The sequence below is a fragment of the Paramisgurnus dabryanus genome, chromosome 9 (genome assembly GCF_030506205.2).
Source record: "Paramisgurnus dabryanus chromosome 9, PD_genome_1.1, whole genome shotgun sequence".
In the NCBI taxonomy this organism is placed as follows: Eukaryota; Metazoa; Chordata; class Actinopteri; order Cypriniformes; family Cobitidae; genus Paramisgurnus; species Paramisgurnus dabryanus.
In genome coordinates, this window is record NC_133345.1 from 11,358,879 (window position 1) to 11,382,035 (window position 23,157).

General features: G+C 37.8%; 1 protein-coding gene across 1 annotated transcript in view; it reads left to right on the plus strand.

The window, feature by feature from the left end:
- Positions 1-20,167, plus strand: part of LOC135773409 (neprilysin-like) — a 41,128-nt gene extending 20,961 nt beyond the window's left edge. Inside the window, exons 5-23 of the mRNA XM_065282968.2 lie at positions 5,914-5,994; positions 6,457-6,552; positions 6,656-6,774; positions 7,109-7,174; positions 7,699-7,833; positions 9,219-9,320; positions 9,605-9,741; positions 9,907-10,000; positions 11,132-11,260; positions 12,567-12,665; positions 12,870-12,947; positions 13,040-13,143; positions 13,304-13,362; positions 13,437-13,556; positions 13,648-13,781; positions 14,161-14,226; positions 15,082-15,177; positions 18,466-18,542; positions 18,642-20,167. Coding sequence (XP_065139040.1) covers positions 5,914-5,994; positions 6,457-6,552; positions 6,656-6,774; positions 7,109-7,174; positions 7,699-7,833; positions 9,219-9,320; positions 9,605-9,741; positions 9,907-10,000; positions 11,132-11,260; positions 12,567-12,665; positions 12,870-12,947; positions 13,040-13,143; positions 13,304-13,362; positions 13,437-13,556; positions 13,648-13,781; positions 14,161-14,226; positions 15,082-15,177; positions 18,466-18,542; positions 18,642-18,741 — 1,892 coding nt within the window. The 3' untranslated portion in view covers positions 18,742-20,167. The remainder of the gene's footprint in view (positions 1-5,913; positions 5,995-6,456; positions 6,553-6,655; positions 6,775-7,108; positions 7,175-7,698; positions 7,834-9,218; positions 9,321-9,604; positions 9,742-9,906; positions 10,001-11,131; positions 11,261-12,566; positions 12,666-12,869; positions 12,948-13,039; positions 13,144-13,303; positions 13,363-13,436; positions 13,557-13,647; positions 13,782-14,160; positions 14,227-15,081; positions 15,178-18,465; positions 18,543-18,641) is intronic.
- Positions 20,168-23,157: the final 2,990 nt, after the last annotated feature.

Below are 23,157 nucleotides of genomic sequence, written 5' to 3' on the forward strand. Positions count from 1 at the left end.
AGGAGATGCTAGAGGAAAGGGTTGTTTCCTGCCGGGACAGAGTGAGCTTTGTCGAAGATGTGGGTCAGATAAGGCTACAGTACTTGCTGATCTTAGTATCAAAAAGTTACTTACAATGAGGCTGTATACTATGGCCATTCTATTTTAAAGACTTCAAAGTTGCAGTGAAAAAAAGCAGTAGTTTAGCTTTGCTATAGACCAGGGGTATTCAATTAAAATTCAAAAAGGTCCAGTTACTAAAATTTTCTCCCAGCAAAGGTCCGGATCTTATGTTGTCACTTAACATAATGTACCCTCATGTTAATAAAATCAATAACGCACATACATTTCTATATAATTTATTGTTACATTTCAAGTGCTTTCAAAGTAATATGCTTTTAACATACCGAAAAGTCTGAACTTGTATAGCACTTGAATGGAAAACAATACTGTAGTTGTCTTTACTACATGTCAAGTAACAGACACTTAAATTATTCTGAATAAAATAAATAAAAAGTGCAAACACAGCTTTGAGCAGCCTGAACTTAGGGCCTATTTCAAGTAATGTAAAACATTCAGAATCTTTTGAATAAAATAAAAGTGCTTTTAAACTTCAAGAAAAAAAATAAACAAAAGACATTTGAGCTGCCACCTTTTTAAAACATGAACTACATTTTAAATAAAATAACACAGGAAACTTTTCAAGTAAAATAGAACAGGGCAGAATTTACTGAATAAAAAAAGTGCAGAACTTTGGGCAGCTCCCTTTTTCATCTCTCCTTTCAACCTCTCCTTATTCCCTTTCAATCTTTCTTTCCTAGTGAGAGAAATGGGCATGTAACTGTCCTGCCAGCAGTTTGAATCTTGGCTTAAATGGGGTTAGTGCAAGTCTCATGCTCATGTGGAGATGCTCATTGGTGAGCCTAGAACGGTACTTTGTTTTAATAATGTTCATTGTCGAGAAAGCTGTCTCACAGCTGTAAGTTGATCCAAACATGGTTAAGGTGTGTAGTGCTACTTTTGTTAGACCAGGGAACTTCGTTTCTGGCACAATCTGTAACCAGAAAGTAGCAGAGTCAGTTGTTTCAAAATGCCTTCTTAGAGCAACATCTGCTTGCAAATCAGTGAGCTCTAACTGTAAAGATCCAGGATGTGCCCACTTGAAGGTCTGTGTCACCTCCTTTGAAAATCCTCTGATTTCTCTGATAAGGAATGGATTTTCAATTAGCAGGAGGAGCTGGTGTCCAAGGTTGAAGCAGTCAAATCGTTGACAGAAATTTCCAATTAGCTTGTCTATGAAGCCGACGTAAGGGGAAATGTCTCTCTCACCCTGAATTTGTTCACGCATTTGTGGGAAATGCTCACACTCTGCTTGGAGATCTTCTTTGAAAATGTCCAGCTTAATCTGGAATGAGCGGACAGTTTTCATCAAATCGCAGATAGAATTTTTCTGACCCTGCAGCTTTAAATTGAGCTCATTAAGGTGTCCTGTGATGTCCACCAAAAAAGCCACCACATCCATCTTGTGCTTATCTTGCAAAAAGTTTGCAAACTGTGTTGCTTTTTGACTCTTGAGCTGCTGTAAGAAAGCAGCTATTTCCTTTCGGATGGACCAGAAGCGTTCCAGTGCATTGCCTTTACTCAGCCATCTCACGTTGTTGTGGAGTAGTAGGTCATTCGCATCTGCATCCATTTCCTTCAAAAATTCTCTCAGCAGTCGATGCTGATGGGATGAGGATGCCCTAAGGAAGTTTATAAGTTTCATCATGGTATTCATTACTTCAGCAAACTCTTCAGACAGAATGGCACAGAGAACAGTCTGATGTATGATACAGTGGTAGGCTATGAGATCAGGGTTGTCTTGTTTCATCCGTGCAACAGCCCCCTTCTCTCTCCCAACCATGGCAGGTGCACCATCTGTGGTGACTGACACTACTTGCTTCAGATTAATCTTTCTTTTTGTGAGCATCTCCTTTATCCCCTCATATATATCTTCTCCTCTTGTGTGTGTCTCAAGTGGTGTTGAACCTAACATGTCCTCACACATCTCTTTCTTCTCTTTGTGAGGAAATCTCACATACACCAAAAGCTGGGCATTATCCGTTACATCCGTGGACTCATCAATGGCTAAGGATATGCATACTGCGTTCTGAACAGCTGCATCAAGCTGTGCCAGTACATCCTCTGCTAATAGTTCAGTTTTTCTAGTTGTTGTTGTAGCTGACAATGGGATTTTTTTTATTTTTTCACACATGTCATCTTTTAGTTTACCGTCAAGTAAAGTTTCTGCAGCCGCATTTAAGCACTCCTTTACAACTGTCACATCGCTGAATGCTTTCTTGTGTTGCGCCAAAATCCACGCGATCTTTAACGAACACTCATTTGCACGTTGCTGCCCGGTAAATGCATGCGTGATGACACGAGTAGACCTGTCATACTGTGCTTTCAATTCGATGATTTTACTTGCCCTCACTGCGGACTTCTGCGGGTACATTTCCTCAAACGACCCGTGTTTGGTCTCATAGTGACGCTTAACGTTGCCACTTTTGATTAACGCCACATTTTCACAGCATATGAGACACAAAGGTTTAGAACTGGCAGCAGGCAGAATAAACATGTATTTGTCCGTCCATTCATCTTTAAAAGTTCGGTTTTCAGCATCTACTTTTCTCATTTTTGAGCAAGCCATTTTCTCTCATCTCCTCTCTTTCTCTCTCTCTCACACTCGCTGTTGCTGAAAGGTAAACAATCGATTTGATTGGCTTGGCTATTGATGACGCTCCTGTTGTAATTACTAGATTAGCTGCGCATGAACAAATGATTTATATTTTTATTAATATCAAAGATTTTAACGGGTCCGGACAGACTCGTCACTCGGTCCGGACCCGGACCGCGGTCCGTCATTTGACGATGCCCGCTATAGACACATGCTATTTGTTTTTTTAACTTACTCTGTCTGGACGTTCATTTTATTTTTAGTGCATATGTTTTTTTAAACAAAAAGAGAAATGCATGCAAATGATGAAGTAAAGGGTTATAATCTGACATACACTCACCTAAATGATTATTAGGAACACCTGTTCAATTTCTCATTAATGCAATTATCTAATCAACCCATCACATGGCAGTTGCTTCAATGCATTAAGGGGTGTGGTCCTGGTCAAGATACTCTCCTGAACTCCAAACTGAATGTCAGAATGGGAAAGAAAAGTGATTTAAGCAATTTTGAGTGTGGCATGGTTGTTGGTGCCAGACGGGCCGGTCTGAGTATTTCACAATCTGCTCAGTTACTGGGATTTTCACGCACAACCATTTCTAGGGTTTACAAAGAATTGTGTGAAAAGGGAAAAACATCCAGTATGCTGCAGTCCTGTGGGCGAAAATGCCTTGAGGTCAGAGGAGAATGGGACAACTGATTCAAGCTGATAGAAAAGCAACTTTGACTGAAATAACCACTCTTTACAACCAAGGTATGAAGCAAAGCATTTGTGAAGCCACAACACGCACAACCTTGAGGCGGATGGACTACAACAGCAGAAGACCCCACCGGGTACCACTCATCTCCACTACAAATAGGAAAAAGAGGCTAAAATTTGCACAAACTCAACAAAATTGGAAAGTTAAAGACTTGAAACATGTTGCTGGTCTGATGAGTCTCGATTTCTGTTGAGACATTCAGATGGTAGAGTCAGAATTTGGCGTAAACAGAATGAGAACATGGATCCATCATGCCTTGTTACCACTGTGCAGGCTGGTGGTGGTGGTGTAATGGTGTGGGGGATATTTTCTTGGCACACTTTAGGCCACTTAGTGCCAATTGGTCATCGTTTAAATGCCACGGCCTACCTGAGCATTGTTTCTGACAATTTCCATCCCTTTATGACCACCATGTACCCATCCTCTGATGGCTACTTCCAGCAGGATAATGCATCATGTCACAAAGCTCAAATCATTTCAAATTGGTTTCTTGAACATGACAATGAGTTCACTGTACTAAAATGGCCCCCACAGTCACCAGATCTCAACCCAAAAGAGCATCTTTGGGATGTGGTGGAACGAGAGCTTGGTGCCCTGGATGTGCATCTCACAAATCTCCATCAACTGCAAGATGCTATCCTGTCAATATGGGCCAAAATTTCTAAAGAATGCTTTCAGCACCGTGTTGAATCAATGCCACATAGAATTAAGGCAGTTCTGAAGGCGAAAGGGGTTCAAAGACAGTATTAGTATGGTGTTCCTAATAATCCTTTAGGTGAGTGTATATAAACATGCTGTATATCATATGCAGTTGAGCACATGCTGTTTAAAAAAAACTAAAATGTTGGAGCCTACTGAATTCCACCTGCAAAATATGTTTGCACAAATTGTTCTGGTTGTGTTTATACTGCATTCAGATGCAAACCACATGTACAAACCAACTACTATTTACTGTTTAATTTTTATAAATTCCCCCTGCTTTAGCCTAACAGCAGGCAAGTGTGCCAGAACTTTTCTTAAAGTATTACAAAGTAGTTTGCCTATAAAATCATCTACATTTGCATGCAAAATTAAAACCTGTAATCCACACATGTCAGATGGATAAAGGAAAAGAGTGGCTGAGATGAAGTGACAGAGTTTTGAAGCTGTAGGGGTTCGTGCCACATGGACACCAGGCGGCCTCTAATCCAATCACACACACATGATCTGTGCCCTTTCACAGGAAACACTCTGAACCAAAGCACTAATTAAAACAAAATCTGAACACAAACCCTGAAAACAGGATACGAGTCGAGAGATTTGGAGCCAAAGCTGGTCCAATTAATAAGATAATTGAGATTATTGGGTGAATGAAAGGTAAAGGAGATAGGAGGAAGGATTTTTGTGTGCCTACAGTATGCTTCATTCAGCAGCATGAGGTTTTCATTTAGTTTTCTCACAAACACATTGATTCACAAAGAAATACATCTCTAAGGCCCTGTTTACACCTGATGCATGTGTTAATAATCATGATATCGCGTAGTACCATAATATCTCCTGTAAGAATTTGTAACGTTGCAGAGATTGTCTCTGATTTTGTCACTATGTATGTGTTTAATAATCACTATGTTTAAAACAAAAGTATCTTGAAGTTTCTCTAATTAGTGTTTATACCACACTACAGATGTAGTGGCGTTGCATGTTTTTCTGACAATCCCACCGAATGTAGTTTGAGTGAAACTTTTTGGAACCGGTTAAAGGGACACTCCACTTTTTTAAAAAATATGCTCATTTTCCAGCTCCCCAAGAGTTAAAAATTAGATTCTTGCAGTTTTGGAATCCATTCAGCTGGATTCGGGTCTTGCGGATCCACTTTCAGCAAAGCTTAGCACAATCCATTGAATTTGATTATACCATTACCATCGCGCAAAAAAATGACCAAAGAGTTTTATTATTTTTCCTGTTTAAAAATTGACTCTTCTGTATTTACATTGTGTACTAAGACCGACGGAAAATTAAAAGTTGCGATTTTCTAGGCTGATATGGATAGGAGGTATAGTCTTATTCTGGCGTAATAATCAAGGACTTTGCTGCTGTAACATGGGTGCAGGAGGCGCAATAATATTATGCAGCGTCCGAAAATAGTCCTCTGCTATTGATAGTAACCAAGGGGACTATTTTAGGGAGCTGCATCGAAAATAACTTTGGTTATTTTTGAGCGCAATGCTAATGGTCTAATCGAATTCAATGGATTATGCTAATTTATGCTAAAAGTGGTAACGCCAGACCTAGAGATTGGCTAAATGGATTTCAAAACGTTTTCAAAAAAAGTGGAGTGTCCCTTTTACACGTACAGTATCGCAGTATATTACTTGTGGTCCGGTCACACGAGACTGATCTTAATACCAGGTGTAAATGGAGTGTAAGGTCATAGTGTGCCATTCATTGGTAGCCTACTTTACCCTTTTCTTACTACAGGAGTGATGGAGCGGAAGGAAAATGAAACCAGTAGCGCATTAAACAAAGCCAAGATCCTCTACAAGTCCTGCACCAATGAAAGTGAGTAAAACAACCATTAGAACAGTGGGAAACAATGGATCATGTGAAACAATGACTACAGGACATAAAGCAAGCAGAACATTATATAATTACATGTACATTTTGTTCATTTGGATGAGAAATTAATCCAAATGATGAACATCACTGTCAGTGATACTCTAGAAAAACTAGAGCAGATGTGAGAAGGAGAACATGATTTCATGTTGCTGCATCAACATTTCTATTATTATATTGCAGGATTACATTAAGACTTAGGACTGGGATATCAATTGTTATAAAGACACCCAACATGCTATTTTGACATTGTCCATATAGGACGTCATTAGAAAACCATTACTGTATGTGTTGTAATCGTCCAACAGTACAGAGATTTTCCAAAGATAGGAACTTCAGAGGACATCAATATTCATTGCGTGCTAAACTAAGAATGCATTACTTCAATATTTTGCATTTTTCTGACAGGCCTCATTGAACAGAGAGGTGGGAAACCTCTACTGACAATGCTGCCAGATGTCTTCGAGTGGCCCATAGCAACAGATGATTGGGACAACACATACGGTATGAGAAGGATTTTTCGTGTATAACCCCAAAGACCTCATCAGTTGACTATATTACAATTCATCTCCTCTTGTCTTTTCTCTTCTTTTCCTCGCCTCTGCAGGAATTAACTGGACAGCAGAAGATGCTATAGCCAGACTAAATGAGAAATATGGAAAGCAAGTCCTTATTAGCTTTTTTATTGGTACAGATGACAAAGACTCCAATGCACACATCATTCATGTAGGTGTGCACAAAAACAGACATTTATGTAGAGACATATGCACATTCACATAAACAGATTTTGTATATTTTCTCAACAAAAACTTTTCTTTACACAGCCATAACCTTTCTCTGCAAGGGCCCTTTTTAAGCGAAACACTTAACATCACAAAATCTTTATAAACAAACAGTACACCTATTTATGTGCCTTAGAGGGGGCTTTTGAGTGCTTTCTTTGTTTTAATTGCAGTAAATGATACTATTTTACTGGGATGGCTCTTTGGTATCAGGTTATATTGGGTTTCTTATTAAGAATGAAAGGGTGATTGTCTGTTGGTTTTATTCTCTGTGCTAGTTTGACCAGCCCCTTCTTGGCTTACCCATCAGAGACTACTATGCATGCACTGGACCATATGCGGAGGTAAGAATGCCTATGTTAATATTTAACTGATACACAATAGAACCTTCTGGTATAATATTGTACCCAAAAAGGTACAACATTTCAATGTGTTGTACATGTACAAAATGAACATATACCACCACAGTGACAGAAAAAGTACAGTTTAGGTGGACAGTGGACCCCATCTGTTAGTTATCATCTAATCATTATTCAAGTCAGACTTATTAACTCTCAAGTGCCTATGTGCCTTTAATATATTCCAGGCCTCGCTGGTAAATTAAAAACAAAATGGATAGTATAAAGGTTGGGGAGCCTCAGTTCACCAGAAAGGAACAAACACATAAAACATTTGTCTTTTATTTCTACAGACCTTGCTGCAGGAAAGCTAAAACTCACTTAATAATTTTGTCAGAGAATGTAAAAATGCTTTTTACAAATAATTAACTGTGGAGCATCTGTAGACATCTATTTTAGTCAAGAACATGTGCATGCTTACGGGTATTGAATTTAGCACTCATGTGTTTCCAATGTGTACTTTTTCTCAGGCTTGCGATACATATGTGAACTTCATGACTGATTTGGTGAAACTCATCAGAGTTGACCGGGGTCTTGAGGTTAATGAAACCAATATCAAACAAGAAGTTTCACGAGTGATGATGTTGGAGAAGGAAATTGCTAATGTAAGTGAAGATAAGCTTCTAAAATCATAACCACCTTCCAACCAATCACATAACACTGAGACTGGCCAGAGGTTTAATGATGGAGGAGAAAAGTGTTCATTTTTAATGCCATCGAGAAGACTTTTGAATATGAGGAACTAAATCTTATAATCTACAATCTAAATCAATCATTTATGAAAATGCCAAATGTGTTAGCAATTTTCTAACAAGCCTCACATTAAAGAACATAGCCACAATATCTGTTTTTTATTATGACCAACGCAATTAAATTCAATATAAATAAAAGCACAAATACCACTTTGCCGCACGCAAATCTTAGTAAATCAGTTTCTGTGAATTATTTGAATACTCTCCTCCCATAAATTTCACGTCTGAAAGGGGAAACTCCTATAAATGCATAAGCAATAAAGTCAGTCGCAAAAACGAATGTGTCTATGCCTTTTCAATGCCAACTTTTTACTGTGTGTCTTAAATCCTGATTGCTGTTGTTATTAACAGAAAAAGAGGTATTTGCACTGGATCAATTTGTTAAAAAATTTGACCTTAATTTATTATTTTACTGTTATTTTTTTAAGTACTATAAACATACATTTAAAACAACGTTTTACATTTATTACATGATTTAAAAAATCATTGAAGTAATAATTCATATTTAATACAAGTTATTTTTAGTACATACTTACTTGCTTCCACAGAGTTTGCAGACACTTTTTACTCATGTTCGCTCATAAATTTCCTTAAACTCATGGATCCTCAGCTGTCTGCATGTAAGCAAATACTAACATTGTTTAATGCCTATTTATCTGAAAATTACCATGTAGTTACTTTAATATGTTTATTGGGCATTCAGCGCTTATACGTAGTTTTTTGGTTTTATTCCTAGGTTGTGTCTGTGCTCCACATTGAAACAATTAGCTAGAGTGACCGTATCAGCCGCGCAATTTGTAAATATAGGTGACATGTTTCTTTCCACAAGTTATAGTGATGTTTTTACCTTTTACGATAGTGAGCTCATTCCTACTCAGTTTACAGAGTTTAGATTACAGTCCTAATAAATGTGTTCACTTAAGTTTGAGCTGATGTCAGACCCACACTGCTGCTGAGACATTCTTACTGACAGCAATTAAATGACCACGCTCATTGCATCATATGTATTTGAGCAACAGGGTGGGTTTGGCTCTAGGTTACAGGTCCAAGATCTGATGCTGTAATGCAGGCCAAACTTTAAAATGTTTCAATTTGCAGGATTCTGTGTCTATAAAATACGAAAATTGGATAAAGATATCATGCTCTTGTATCTGCCTCTCATCCACTATGAAATGCTCCATCACTCTTGTAGAGATGTACTGGATCTCCCTTATGTAATACATTCTCTGTCATTGCAGGCGACAGACACACTAGAAGACAGGAACAACCCAGTTCTGCTTTATAACAAGATGCCTCTGGAGACACTGAACAACAACTTCACCCTAGAGTTTGACTCTGAGGTAAGAATGTTTCATCTCCTATAAGAGACTTCAACTTGAAGTTTAAAAGTGTATTTCTGCCAGTACATAGCACCAGTAAGCAGTAATAAAATTGTAAGAATAACATGTTCATTGGCTGGGCAAACATACAGTATAATCCTGGACCTTACACACACTATTGGTTGAGCAAGTGTTGCTACTCTGTCCGGCTGGGGATGCACAAATCACCTTAGTTATATTAATGATGATCTATACATAATATTATTGATCCGATCATCATTTTCTTCTGCAATATTCTCATTCAGGTGTTCAACTGGACCCGCTTTACTAAGAAGATCATGGATACAGTCAGTGTTAATGTTACAGACAGTGAGGATGTTATTGTGTATGCCCCAAACTACTTCAAGAAGCTCAACCCTATCCTTGCCAAGTACACAAAGAGGTAGTTTACACAGACTGATCAAGTACGCATTGCTTCATCTCGTGCTCCAGAATGTGTCACTAAAATATTACTGTATATAAACACTAGCATATACTTATACTAAACTAAAGCATACCAGAATATAATAGCAGACTGTTGTTTACCTTAGCATATTTGTTTGTGCAGAGACATTCAAAACTACATTGTGTGGCGCTTTGTTATGAATCTGGTGGTTGGTTTGAGCAGGCCGTACAGGGAGACCAGAAAAGCCTTCAGAAAGGTAAATGCCAAGGAAATCTCAAACTGTGAATTATCAGCCATGTTTAAAGGACAAGTTCGGTATTTTACACTTAAAGCCCTGTTTTCAGATTGTTTAGGATGAAAAAGAACGATTTTGACTGAAATTTGGACATATGATGCTGTCCCGAAAATTTTCAGAGGTTTATATTGTATCACCTCACACCTCTACAATGGGTCTATAGGTGCACTGGAACAATCCTTCCTAAAATGCATTAAACTTTCGTTTACAAAGACGTGAAACTCACCGAGTGGTCAGGGATGTTCACTGATATGCTCACACAAAAATCGCTGCAAAAGATGCTTTCCAACAGGTGTTTTAGCATTTGTCGTAAACTTGTGGACCTATTTTTCCAAACGCCTCACACCCGTATATTCTTCCGTTGAAAGCTTGAATAATAGTTGGTGGCGATAATCTGCCTTTGCCAATTGTAAAAATACAAACAAAGTTCCCGGCGCGGAGTAATACCGTACCTCACAGGACAACTAATACAAGTCAATGGAGTTGGACAAAAACTACGATAAACCTGTTGGAATGCGTCTTTTGCAGCGATTTTTGTGTGAGCATATCAGTGAACACCCCTGATCACTCGGTGAGTTTTACGTCTTTGTAAACGAAAGTTTAATGCATTTTAGGAAGGATTGTTCCAGTGCACCTATAGACCCATTGTAGAGGTGGGAGGTGATACAAGAAACACCCCGAAAATTCTCGGGACAGCTTTATATGTCCAAATTTCAGTCAAAACCGTTCTATTTCATCATAAACAATCAGAAAACAGGGCTTTAAGTGTACAATACCGAACTTGTCCTTTAAGATTTCAACTTAATGTGCATTCAATGTTTTATACAGTAATATACAATTTGTCAATTTATGTGTGCCCTGGGAAGTACAAATTAACCATGGTTTTGTGGTAGTATCAATAGTTTAACTATGATTTTGTTGTTTGCTACGGGTAATCAATACACCAAACATATGGTTACTACACTTTTAACATAATGAAACCAACGTAAATATTCAAAAGGTGTTGGCATTTCTCTATATTTCTCTATTTGAGCTTCAAGAACTAGTTGAGCTACAGCAACATGACCCCTTCTGCTTTTTCTCTTAACTCAGGCTATCTATGGTACCAGCTCCGAAGCAGCAGTTTGGAGGCAATGTGCCATCTATGTCAATCACAACATGGACAGCGCTGTGGGGAGATTGTACGTGGATGAAGCCTTCGCTGGAGATAGCAAAGAGATGGTAAGCAGCGTCTGTGTGTATTGTGCGTGTCTGTGTAGGTCCTAAATGGTGGAGTTCTTGTGGGTACGATATGCTCAAGCTTGCGTGGGTTGATTTGAGTTGTGTTTCCGCGTATGTAAGAACAGCTGAGCAGTGTATCAGTACCACCTGTCGTTAAACACGCTCTCTTACACTCCATTAATCACTGGACACTCATGGCCTCAAGCCCACGTACATGGGCATCGGTCTTTTATTGACAATATCATTCTGCATGTTCCAATGTTGTGTGAAACTACAAACCAGCATTTCTATGATAAAAAAAACATAAAACAAATCAGTATAAAACAGGCAACAACAAGCAGACCAGTGTTACAGTAATTGTGCACCCAAAATAAAATTATGTTAATGTTTATGTACGTTGCTTTAAACTGGTATATTGTTGAAACACACATGATTATTAATAATAGCTTAAATGTTGGCATACGCCTCCTTAATAAATGGAAAAAAAAACTTGTATGGAAAACATCTATGACAAAACAAAACAGAGGTTTGGAAAGAGAGGACTGTGAGTTATTTATTATTATGTGGGTGTCCATGATCAGGTGACCCAAACACATTTCTCCTGCAAATCATTCCTCACTGCATCCATGTTGTTCCAGGCAGTACTAGGTCACCAGGATAACGTTACAGATTTGCACACAAAATATATGCCAATCATTAGCCTGTTCAACAACATCAGATAACAGCATTCTGCAGGCTCTCAGTGTTTCCTCGGTATCTGTCTGCCAGTTTTGATAAATGGGAGAACACTGTTTGTGTCAGATGAAAAACAAACCTATCACTTAAAATATTAAAGTCCCTCATGGGCAGTGAATTTCAATATCTTTCTTTTTGGCACACATTAAAGGCCCACACATTTATATAAACACAGTCCTTTAAAGGCGGGGTGCATGATCTCTGAAAGCCAATGTTGATATTTGAAATCACCTAAACAAACACGCCCCACACATATGTAACCCAGGCAACGATGTTGGTTAGTCGACATGCCCCTAACTGCTAAAGTGGGTTTTGGTACTCAGCCAGACTCCCTTTTTCAAAGTGTTTTTCAAAAATCTTTAAGTGATGGGGTGTTTACCATTTTGTGTAAAATGTACAGCTTTTTTGTATGATTGTGTTTGTTCATTATATTTACTATTGTGTAAATATATATTGTGACTTAAGTTCACAAAACACATTGCATTATCTATCTCTTAAAAGCAAAAGTAAATGCTTCTGACTTTAACCTCTGTGGAGAAATGTCTCATAGTGTCCTTTGTATTTGGTTCAGATGGATGAGATGATCACTAACATCAGAGAGGTGTTTGTGAGTAACCTGGATGAACTAACCTGGATGGATGCTGAAACTAAGAAAGCTGCAGAGGAGAAGGTTACATTTATTTTACCTTCCATGTTTTTTTAACCCGATCAAAAATAACAATTGTATCATCCATGCAAGAGGTTACAGCTGAACCAAAGATCTTTAAAGTGTGCATCTGCACTTTTGCTATTTTCTATTTTCTATAACATGTGCAATATTCCCCCTACACATCCAAAGCTATTGTTAACATCTTACTATTCTTTGTCACAACAGGCACGAGCAATACGAGAAAGAATTGGTTTCTCAGAAAACATAATGAACGACACATACCTCGACCAGGAGTACCAAGAAGTGAGTGTCTACAAGATGAATGGTTGACGAACGGAAATGTATTTGTGATTGTATTCAAATCAATGTGTTGTGCAAATCCTTCTTGTAAACAGTTAAACTACAGTGATGAGAAATACTTTGAGAACATCATAATGAACATGGAGTATGGCCAGAAGAAACGTCTGAAGAAGTTAAGAGTAAAAGTGAACAAAGACGAGTAAGATCTCCTCATCATGTGATCTTTTTTATCATAGGCTATTTAACTACAGTCTCTCTAAAATAGCACTGTCATTTTTCAAGATTCATAATGGCCATTACCCTTACTAATAAAGATGTTTCATTAAAAATTAAAGAGTGATATGTATTATTAATTCAAGGTGGATCACCGGAGCTGCTGTGGTCAATGCATTCTACTCATCTAGCAGAAACCAAATAGGTAACTGAATTATAATGTATGAATGTCAGTAAAAAATACTCATTGAATATTAATATTCAGTTCTTTTTTTTCAGTATTTCCTGCAGGGATTCTTCAGCCACCTTTCTTTGGTAAAGGTCAGCCCTGGTCTTTGAACTACGGAGGCATTGGGATGGTCATTGGGCATGAGATCACTCATGGCTTCGATGACAATGGTATCAGAACAAAAAGAGCAAAACACTCTTATTAAGTTTAAGAGTGTACTCCATTTGTGCTTGACTTAATGTCATTTCTATTCTCATTCAGGACGTAATTTTGATAAAGAGGGTGACCTCAAAGACTGGTGGACTCCATCTTCGACTCAGAAATTCCAGGATCTTTCCAAATGCATCGTGGACCAGTATGGAAGCTTCTCTTGGGACCTGGCAAATGGACAAAATGTATTATATCATGGCAAATATTTTCCATTTGCAACTGCCTAATCTCGCCAGACCATTTTTAAATGAGGCACATAATGTGGGGAAAGTAATCAGTTGAAATGACAAATAATTTTCAGTGCAACAAAGCTCGCAATCCGAAACCATTCAGCAAACAGTCCTGCTCAGGCTGTTTACTGTATGTTGCACATTATTCTTTCATGTCCCCGTCAAAAGCTCCTCATAGCTTTCTGTGAGTTTTTGACAGCAGTAATTTGGACCTTATTGTCAACAAATAGTCTTCCTGGAAGTAGAGTAAGCAGTGATTTTCTGGAGATGTAGAAAGACATCTAAATTACTGTCTTATTTTCTGTTCTCTCTCATCTGTCCTTTGTGTGAACAGCTAAATGGGAATAATACCCTTGGGGAGAACATAGCCGACAACGGGGGCATTCGGCAGTCTTATCAGGTAAGTACAGGACATCTCAGCCTTCGCTGTGGCTGCCTTGTCATCCTTTTTTACTGCAGAAGGAATGGGTTCAGTTTAACACATTTTTTCTTCCAAAACAATTCTGGTTAATAAAAAGTGAAATACTCTTAGTGGTCTCAAACTGCAGATGAATTGTGTAGTTCACTTCAGTTAAAGCCTCTATGATTGCCAATAGTAATTGAATAATAACAGCTTAGGGAATAGGTATAAAGGAGAAACCGTTTTGAGTAATGCAGGTTCGGCCATTTGCATGCATAACTTATAAAGGAAACTTGTTTTTCTTGATATCCTATTTGTTATCATAAGACTTTAAGCTTTTATTGAAATATATTTTAACAGTTTTATGGTAGACGTGTCATGATGTCACAAGCGGTCCACCCATTTTATATCACTGCCACTTTCAAACAGCCGAGAACCGGCGCTGTGCAATCAAATAAGCCGTGTTTGAAGGCTCCTAAAGTGAACTCATAATAAACTTGGGCAGTTCTGCCGCGGATGGCTTTTCTGTCAGACTGTGATGACAGATAGAATCGGCTTAATAGTTTAGTCTCCCAGAAAGCCAAAGGGGAGAAAATGGCTCATGATCCGAATGTGTTTAATGCTAGCTCTCAGTGAACCATCAAATATGGACTTTCAGTGTATAAGATGCAATCACAAATCTGTCACAGATTCACGGGTCACATGTGATTCGCATTTTCTGCAGAGAGTAATTGGTTGTGAGATGACACTTCATGTCTGATGTTAATTACTGTTTAGAAATCTCAAGGACGAGACTTTGTTTCCAATAACAGCTTTCTATAATTCTTCATCGTCACTGTGTTCTCACTTTTCCAGGCCTACAAGAACTATGTGAAGAAGCATGGGAAGGAAGCGCCTCTGCCTGGAATAGACCTCAGTCACGATCAACTTTTTTTCCTTAACTTTGCACAGGTGAAACTTTTATATATGTAGTTACAAAGTGCTTAAGTTTCAAGTTTTATTGGACTGTAAAATATCCGTGTTGCACTTAAATGTGTAAGTTTAATCAACTTAAATTAATGATTTAATCTTAACTTTCTTGACTAGTGGGGAATTGGTATAAATAAAATAAAAAGTTGAATGGGCTTAAGTTATTACAACTTTATTTTTATCATTTATATCAATAACTAGTTAACAAAGTTGAAATGACTTAAGTCTAGTTGTTTAAAATTTAAGTGCAACAAGGAGTTTTTACAAGGTGTTCACATTCACAACCATACACAGTATGACAGGCAGTTCTCTTTGGGATGTGGTGGAATGTGGTACTTTGCAATAAAAATAGAGCGAATCTATATAAAAAATTGAATGACCCTGGTAAATTATTAAGAAAACAGTTGTGTATATATATATATATATATATATATATATATATTTAAGCAATATCGCTCAAGTAGGAGTGTGATATAGCTCTATATCATCACAGCTGTGATTAGGCCGGAGGCAATCACAGCCGTGATGATATAGAGCTATATCACACGACTCCGAGAGCGATATTGCTTTTATACAACAGTTCGACTGCACACGTTTGAAAAACGAAAACTAGAAAACAACAACAGAGTTATTTTAAAAGCCTCTTTGTTTGAGAACTACTTCTTCCGCCACGGATTTGAGGGCGGCCAGAATGACAGGTAACCCTTTTGGCTGCTTTGAATCTCATAACAACTCAATGGACGGAAAAGCAGTTTCTTTATATTACCGTTTCTTGGTCACAAAGTGTAGTTTTAAGATTAGTGCAGTCGAGAATATATATGTATTATATTTAAATCTGCAGTCGATTAGTAAAGATAGCGCCTGTTTGAACGTTTGCTTAGTGAGATTCGGTACGAATGAGAACCAAAGCATGAGCGGACGCCAGTGTTCACTTGCCCCGCTGACCACCGCCCTTCCCCTCTGACAGGGATTCCCTGGCTCTCATGTTGGCCTTGTTTGTTTATGATCGTCAAAATGAGATCAAATCAGCAGTATTTGGTGTCATGATCAAACTATTACTTGTTTTTTTTTATTCATATTTAGTGTCTTTTGTGTTGTTATTGTTTTGGCGCGAGGTAAAAGTTAATAAAACTATACTTGTATAACGTTACTATTGCTTTCCCATTTATTCTTAACGCGATACGAGCACTTGATTATTATTATTAAACTTTGTTCTTGTCAGTACTATATAAAACGGTTTTTTATAAGTGTCAGAGAGATGTTTTTGCATGCTGCTTATAAATATACCAGTGGCGATATCTCATAACATGTTTTAATAGTCACTACACGATAAAGTAAATGATCAATGTTCACATTTAAAAGCTGCGGTGCTTACCTGCAGTTCCACGGTGTTTTCGCGTTCTGGGAAGAGATATTGCTTCAGAAAATAAATAGTTTAAGTTACATTCCGCTTTCCAAGTGTTAATCGTCCACACGATGTGACAAAACATAACTTCCATTAAGTTTAACGTAACATCCAAGAGCGCTGATCTTTGACGGAATAATAACTTGGTATTCACAGACTGATTTACGAGCTAGTGAACTATTGAGACACAAGGAGAGTGATTCAAAACAGCGCGTTTGTGTGTGTCCGTGTGTGGGCAGTTTTTCCATTCAGAGATGAGCCTGTTTAGAGGACCTCCATTCACAAGGTGGCGGAATGATACGAAAGGTGAAGCGGCTACTGTGCCGTTATCAGTAGAATATTGCAGGCCTTTTAGCCAATCAGATTCGAGAACCAGAAAGAACTGTTGTATATATATATAAATATATATATATATATATATATATACACTCACCTAAAGGATTATTAGAAACACCATACTAATACTGTGTTTGACCCCCTTTCGCCTTCAGAACTGCCTTAATTCTATGTGGCATTGATTCAACACGGTGCTGAAAGCATTCTTTAGAAATGTTGGCCCATATTGATAAGATAGCATCTTGCAGTTGATGGAGATTTGTGGGATGCACATCCAGGGCACGAAGCTCCCGTTCCACCACATCCCAAAGATGCTCTTTTGGGTTGAGATCTTGTGACTGTGGGGGCCATTTTAGTACAGTGAACTCATTGTCATGTTCAAGAAACCAATTTGAAATGATTCGAGCTTTGTGACATGGTGCATTATTCTGCTGGAAGTAGCCATAAGAGGATGGGTACATGGTGGTCATAAAGGGATGGGCATGGTCAGAAACAATGCTCAGGTAGGCTGTGGCATTTAAACGATGCCTAATTGCCACTAATGGGCCTAAAGTGTGCCAAGAAAACATCCCCCACACCATTACACCACCACCCTGCACAGTGGTAACAAGGCATGATGGATCCATGTTCTCATTCTGTTTATGCCTAATTCTGACTCTACCATCTGAATGTCTGAACAGAAACCGAGACTCATCAGACCAGGCAACATTTTTCCAGTCTTCAACTGTCCAATTTTGGTGAGCTTGTGCAAATTGTAGCCTCTTTTCCCTTTTTGTAGTGGAGATGAGTGGTATCCGGTGGGGTCTTCTGCTGTTGTAGCCCATCCACCTCAAGGTTGTGCGTGTTGTAGCTTCACAAATGCTTTGTTGCATACCTCAGTTGTAACGAGTGGTTATTTCTGTCAAAGTTGCTCTTCTATCAGCTTGAATCAGTTGGTCCATCCTCCTCTGACCTCCAGCATCAACAAGGCATTTTCGCCCAAAGGACTGCAGCATACTGGATGTTTTTCCCTTTTCACACCATTCTTTGTTAACCCTAGAAATGGTTGTGCGTAAAAATCCCAGTAACTGAGCAGATTGTGAAATACTCAGACGGCCCATCTGGCACCAACAACCATGCCACGCTGAAAATTGCTTCAATCACCTTTCTTTCCCATTCTGACATTCAGTTTGGAGTTCAGGAGATTGTCTTGACCAGGACCACACCCCTAAATGCATTGAAACAACTGCCATGTGATTGGTTGATTAGATAATTGCATTAATGAGAAATTGAACAGGTGGTCCTAATAATCCTTTAGGTGAGTATATGTACTATTTCATTTTGAGGAGGCACCTGTTGCAGTTAATTTTTTTATTAATGTGTCCTTGTCACCTAGTGGTCACAATGCAAGACAATCTTTTCACAATCCACTTAACTTCAAAATTAGATAATTAACTAATTGAATACTAATGCTTCAGAGTAGTACAAACTTAAGGTTAATGGGTAAGTGAAGCATCCTTCCTAAACAACTCTTTTTTTTTTTTTTCAAGGTGTGGTGTGGTACAAATAGACCAGAGCATGCTGTCAACTCAATCAAAACAGATGTCCATAGCCCAGGAAATTTCAGGTACATGCATCTTTATTCTCCAAGATACAGTAATACTTGTGTTTGATGTTCATGCATTTTGACTGTTACCATGCCCTCCAATATTTCTTCTCTGTGCAGAGTTCTTGGGTCATTACAGAACTTCCCAGAGTTTGCCAAAGCCTTCCAGTGCCAGAAAAATCACAATATGGTGCCTCGTAACATTTGCCGTGTGTGGTGATTACTCGTGGACCAGAAGATGAAGGTTTTTGGTGGGCCTATGGTCCGTAGATCAGAACACTCTGCTGACTATTAGACCACGATAGCAGAAGCTGAGAAATCCTCTCAACAGGGTAAGCTAGGGCCGCTATGCTCAATTCCACCAGTGCACTTGAGCCATACACAGAGAGGGGGAGCTGTCTCAATACACTCCTATAAGCAATGGTTTATCTGATTTTAGTTTGAGATCATTACTCAGTCCATGCCATGCCTTTTACTGTTTCCAAACACTATGTCAAATCTAAAGTGAAGATTATGTAGAGGTACTGTTAATTTTTATTGCATTATGGTAATATCAAGTAAAACTGTGAATTGGAGATATCAGTAGCATTATGTATATACATATTTATCGCAATACCAATATATGTCCACTGCTTGTACCAACACCTGTCAACCAGAATAGATTCAGTAAGCTAAACTTTGACGCCACACAGCTATGACAAGAACTGTTATGTATAATACAATGGGAGTTAATAGATATTCCGTGATCAGTACAAGATAATCATTATACTCTGTATTCATTTATTTGAAAAAGATGATTTAACTAAATTGCATACAGTGCAATGTAAATTAAAACATGTAGACTCATTTGTAATTTGTATGAAGTTTTACATAAATTGTCATGAAGATCATGAATGATTAACTAAGATTTGTTGAAAATATAAACATTTGTCAGTATGTACAATGTATCAGACTTTGAATGTTTAATATGTTATGAAAGGGTCTGCTTACATTATTTGAATGTTTGGCATGTGTTTTTGTCTACATTTGATTGTTTTTCCTTTTCCATTGTGCTGGCCTTGACATTTGCTTGAATGAATGGATGCACATTTGACGAATAATCTCCAGCCTGTCCAGCTTTATTGACTTAACGCCTTAAAATGATCTATCAATGTTGTATGAAATACAAGGCAGAATAAGTCCTACTGTGACCAATCCATGCACACAGTACATTATAATGCCAAAGATTTTTACAGTTATTTACATTCTGTGATTTTGTGTTCATCTGCCAAATTGATACAGGAATATTTTCTGAAATGCTGGACCAATCTCTTCACGCCTTTTTTTAGGCAATGGCACACTGCCAAACTGATATATGTATATTTTTCTTTCACTACATTAATGAAAATGAGAATACATTTCTGATATTGTAGTTATTTGGTTATAGTTTTTATGTATTATAAATAAGCTGTATGACATCTTTCTTTTTCAAAGGCATGGGGCCTTTCAAACACCTATCAGACACTGCTCCCCCTCTAACAAAGTACAATCTGTTCACCAAAATCCATCTCAACCACTTCACAGACGAATATACCTCAGATGCCTGTATTTAGATACTTTGTAATCTTAAAGAGAAATTTGTTTTAATAATAAATTGTTAATGTAAACCCTGTCTCTGTTCTGCATTTATTCCTCACACTACCACTTAGAAAAAACATTGAACGGAAAAAACAAAATCAGACTTCAGAAACAGGCAACCACTCTGGCATTTTTTTGGCAGGCAAACAAGCCCTGGGAGACAAAGCGTACCAGCGACCCAGTGAAGAGAAACGCAGCTTTATTTCTCTACAGTATGTAATAATGTCTTACTGCATTGGGTAAGAGTCGGTTGGGGTTCACACTTCCATATTGGGCTTTGGAAAAGGTCATAGCACTTCACAGTGAACACGCACACCATAAAACATCACCAGGGATTCTCCTTTTTACACTCCAATCATATTTGTCCTGTTCGCTATCTTTATGGGCTATTTGAAGATGAGTTAAACATACAGCACACTACTTATTTAAACAGATTTAGTGAGCACACTAAATTTCACATTTTTTTCTGTGAAGGCCTTTATTGACCTACCGTTTTTTATGGTGAGTTGGATATCTAATGATATCTTTAAATTTAAAAAAAAACATTTAATTTATTCTGAAGACATTTCACTGTGGTTCAATAGTTTATTATTAATAAAGTGTCTCATTTGTTACATGGGGATCAACATGACCAAATATTTTTTTTAAACTTGTCAAACAATATTCATTATAACTTTCTTAAGGAGCAAATGAATGTTATCTCTTCTTACTGCCCTTACTAAACGCCAATACCAAAATTTGCTTGTATATAAGCATGTACATTCTCAACCACACACACACACAAATAATAATAATAATTTAATGATTCTTAGAACCTGATTACTTACACTTATTTTGCTTGCACTTTTATGAAATCTCTTGTACTAAAATGTGATGATGCAAGATGTCGTAAAATATACTCTTTATGTTATATGTCCACATTGTATGCTTCACAAAAATACATTTTGGGTTTTTAAAAGTTATGTATTAATACAAAGTATTGTATTAACAGTGAGACCATGCAGGCTGGAAATCATGAGGTTAGTGAGAACATTTCTGATAAATGAAAAGAGACAGAGGACTTAACATGGCCCTATCTTTATAGATTTTAAGGAAATTGTAAGAATGAAGTCAAGTTTTTATTTCAAAAGAGATTTTTTTGTTAAACTATAACACTCATAACCAGGGGCGGTTCTAGACCCTTTTTAGGGGGGCTCCAGCCACCCTATCTGTCATCTTAGCCCCCCTAAAATTAGTCTTAATTTTTCTACCAAACTATCATATATATTTTCTGAAGTTTTATTTATTTGTAAAAACAATTTATTCGAAGATAATAATTAAAATAATGCAAAATGCAGGACATTTAGATGAAAAAGAATTACGAGTTTATGAAGCATTCTATTAGCTTTGCTGTTCTGCGCATGCGTCGTAACCACCAGGGCTGCGTTCAGCCCCGACAGAACGTTGCACAACGTTTATTAAACTGAAACGGTGATGCATTGAACACCCTGTTTTGATGACGCAAGAGTTGCAACTACGGTAGCTGAGAGGCCATGCTTTGTGTTCTTTTTTAAATGTTTCTGAAGCCTGATGAAATCGTTATAAATGTGTGTTTAATACTGTAAAATACCCTCGATGTTACAGTCACTGACCTTGCCGTCCAGAATGAAAGACAACATTCCAACTTGAACCCATTGAGAGAGCTGTCTCTTTACTATCGCGTGGTTTTATACATCTTGCCGCTGATTGGGCTGACATTTCTGACACACCCACCAAACAAGAGAAAACGCTTCTAAAACCTGTTGGATTCCGTTGCACACCGTTTCAAGGAAACATGTCGTTCAACCCGGAAACCGTAGCAAAACGTTGCGCACCGGTGTGAGATTGAACGTGCCCCAGTGGAGTTGTGGAGGAGCTCGCGAGCGTCACACACAGAGGCAGCTGCCTGCACACTTAAAATCATTGTTTCATAAAGTATCCAGCGTGGGAGCTCTTTTGGCTAATGTTTTAATTTGTTTGCTAGCATGAGTGCAGTCATGTCTGCAAAATATATAGGAATATTCTTCCATCTTAAATAAACTAATTTTAGTTATCCCCCGTTTATAATTCAAATTGCTTTGCAAATTGAAGCCGTGACGTTTTAATTAAGTTTACCGTCATGACACATTTTGCAATACAAGATCTATATTTTTGCCTTTTTCTAGTTAACAGTAATACTAGCTGTGAATAATAGTCACAGTGCCTTAACCTCATATTACACTGTGACAGTAACCCTAAAGTGTTTTTCAAGTGTAATATTTCTGTAAAGGATAGGGACAGGCTAAACTCTGCAGTGCTCCGGCCCTCCAGGGTAAGACTTGGGGAATTCTGGTTTATGATAAAAAACATGATCGCGTTTGCCAGATTCTTGCATAATCTCACGTGTAATCAGAGTTTAGTGTGAGCGTCTCTTTTATCATAAACCATTTTGATGCGTGTGCAGCAGGCACTTATTTTGACACAACAGGTGATGCACATGGTTCACATGACGCAACAAACATATTTTGAAAACACAAGCAACACACATGACACACCGATCACTTATTTTGAATTTGCACCCCTCGGATGAGCAGTCACGAGGTGCCACTGCCCAACACTAGAGAGCCTCACAAATTTATATAAAGTCCAGTAAACATAAGGAAAGTTGTGCCCTCACAACACAATTTTGCTCTTGTTTTGGTGTTAAATAAAAATCTGAAACAAACCAAACTTGACCAACGATCTCGTATATAGTACAGCATGTAAATTTCTATAATGGCACAGACAGATCAACATATTACATGACAGAAACTGCTGTTGTTAAATTTGAAGAGTGCAGCAGTTTTGGTAGTCCGAGAGTTGTGTAGTTAGGGATATGGCTTTAGCTATTTAAGACTTTCATTGGAGATAAACAGCATAAACATATATTCTTGGTTAAAAACAAACAAAAATTTGTGTTCAAAACAAAAAATTTGTGTCTTCTTACCTTACTGATTCACAAGTAAACTTATAATAAAAATTA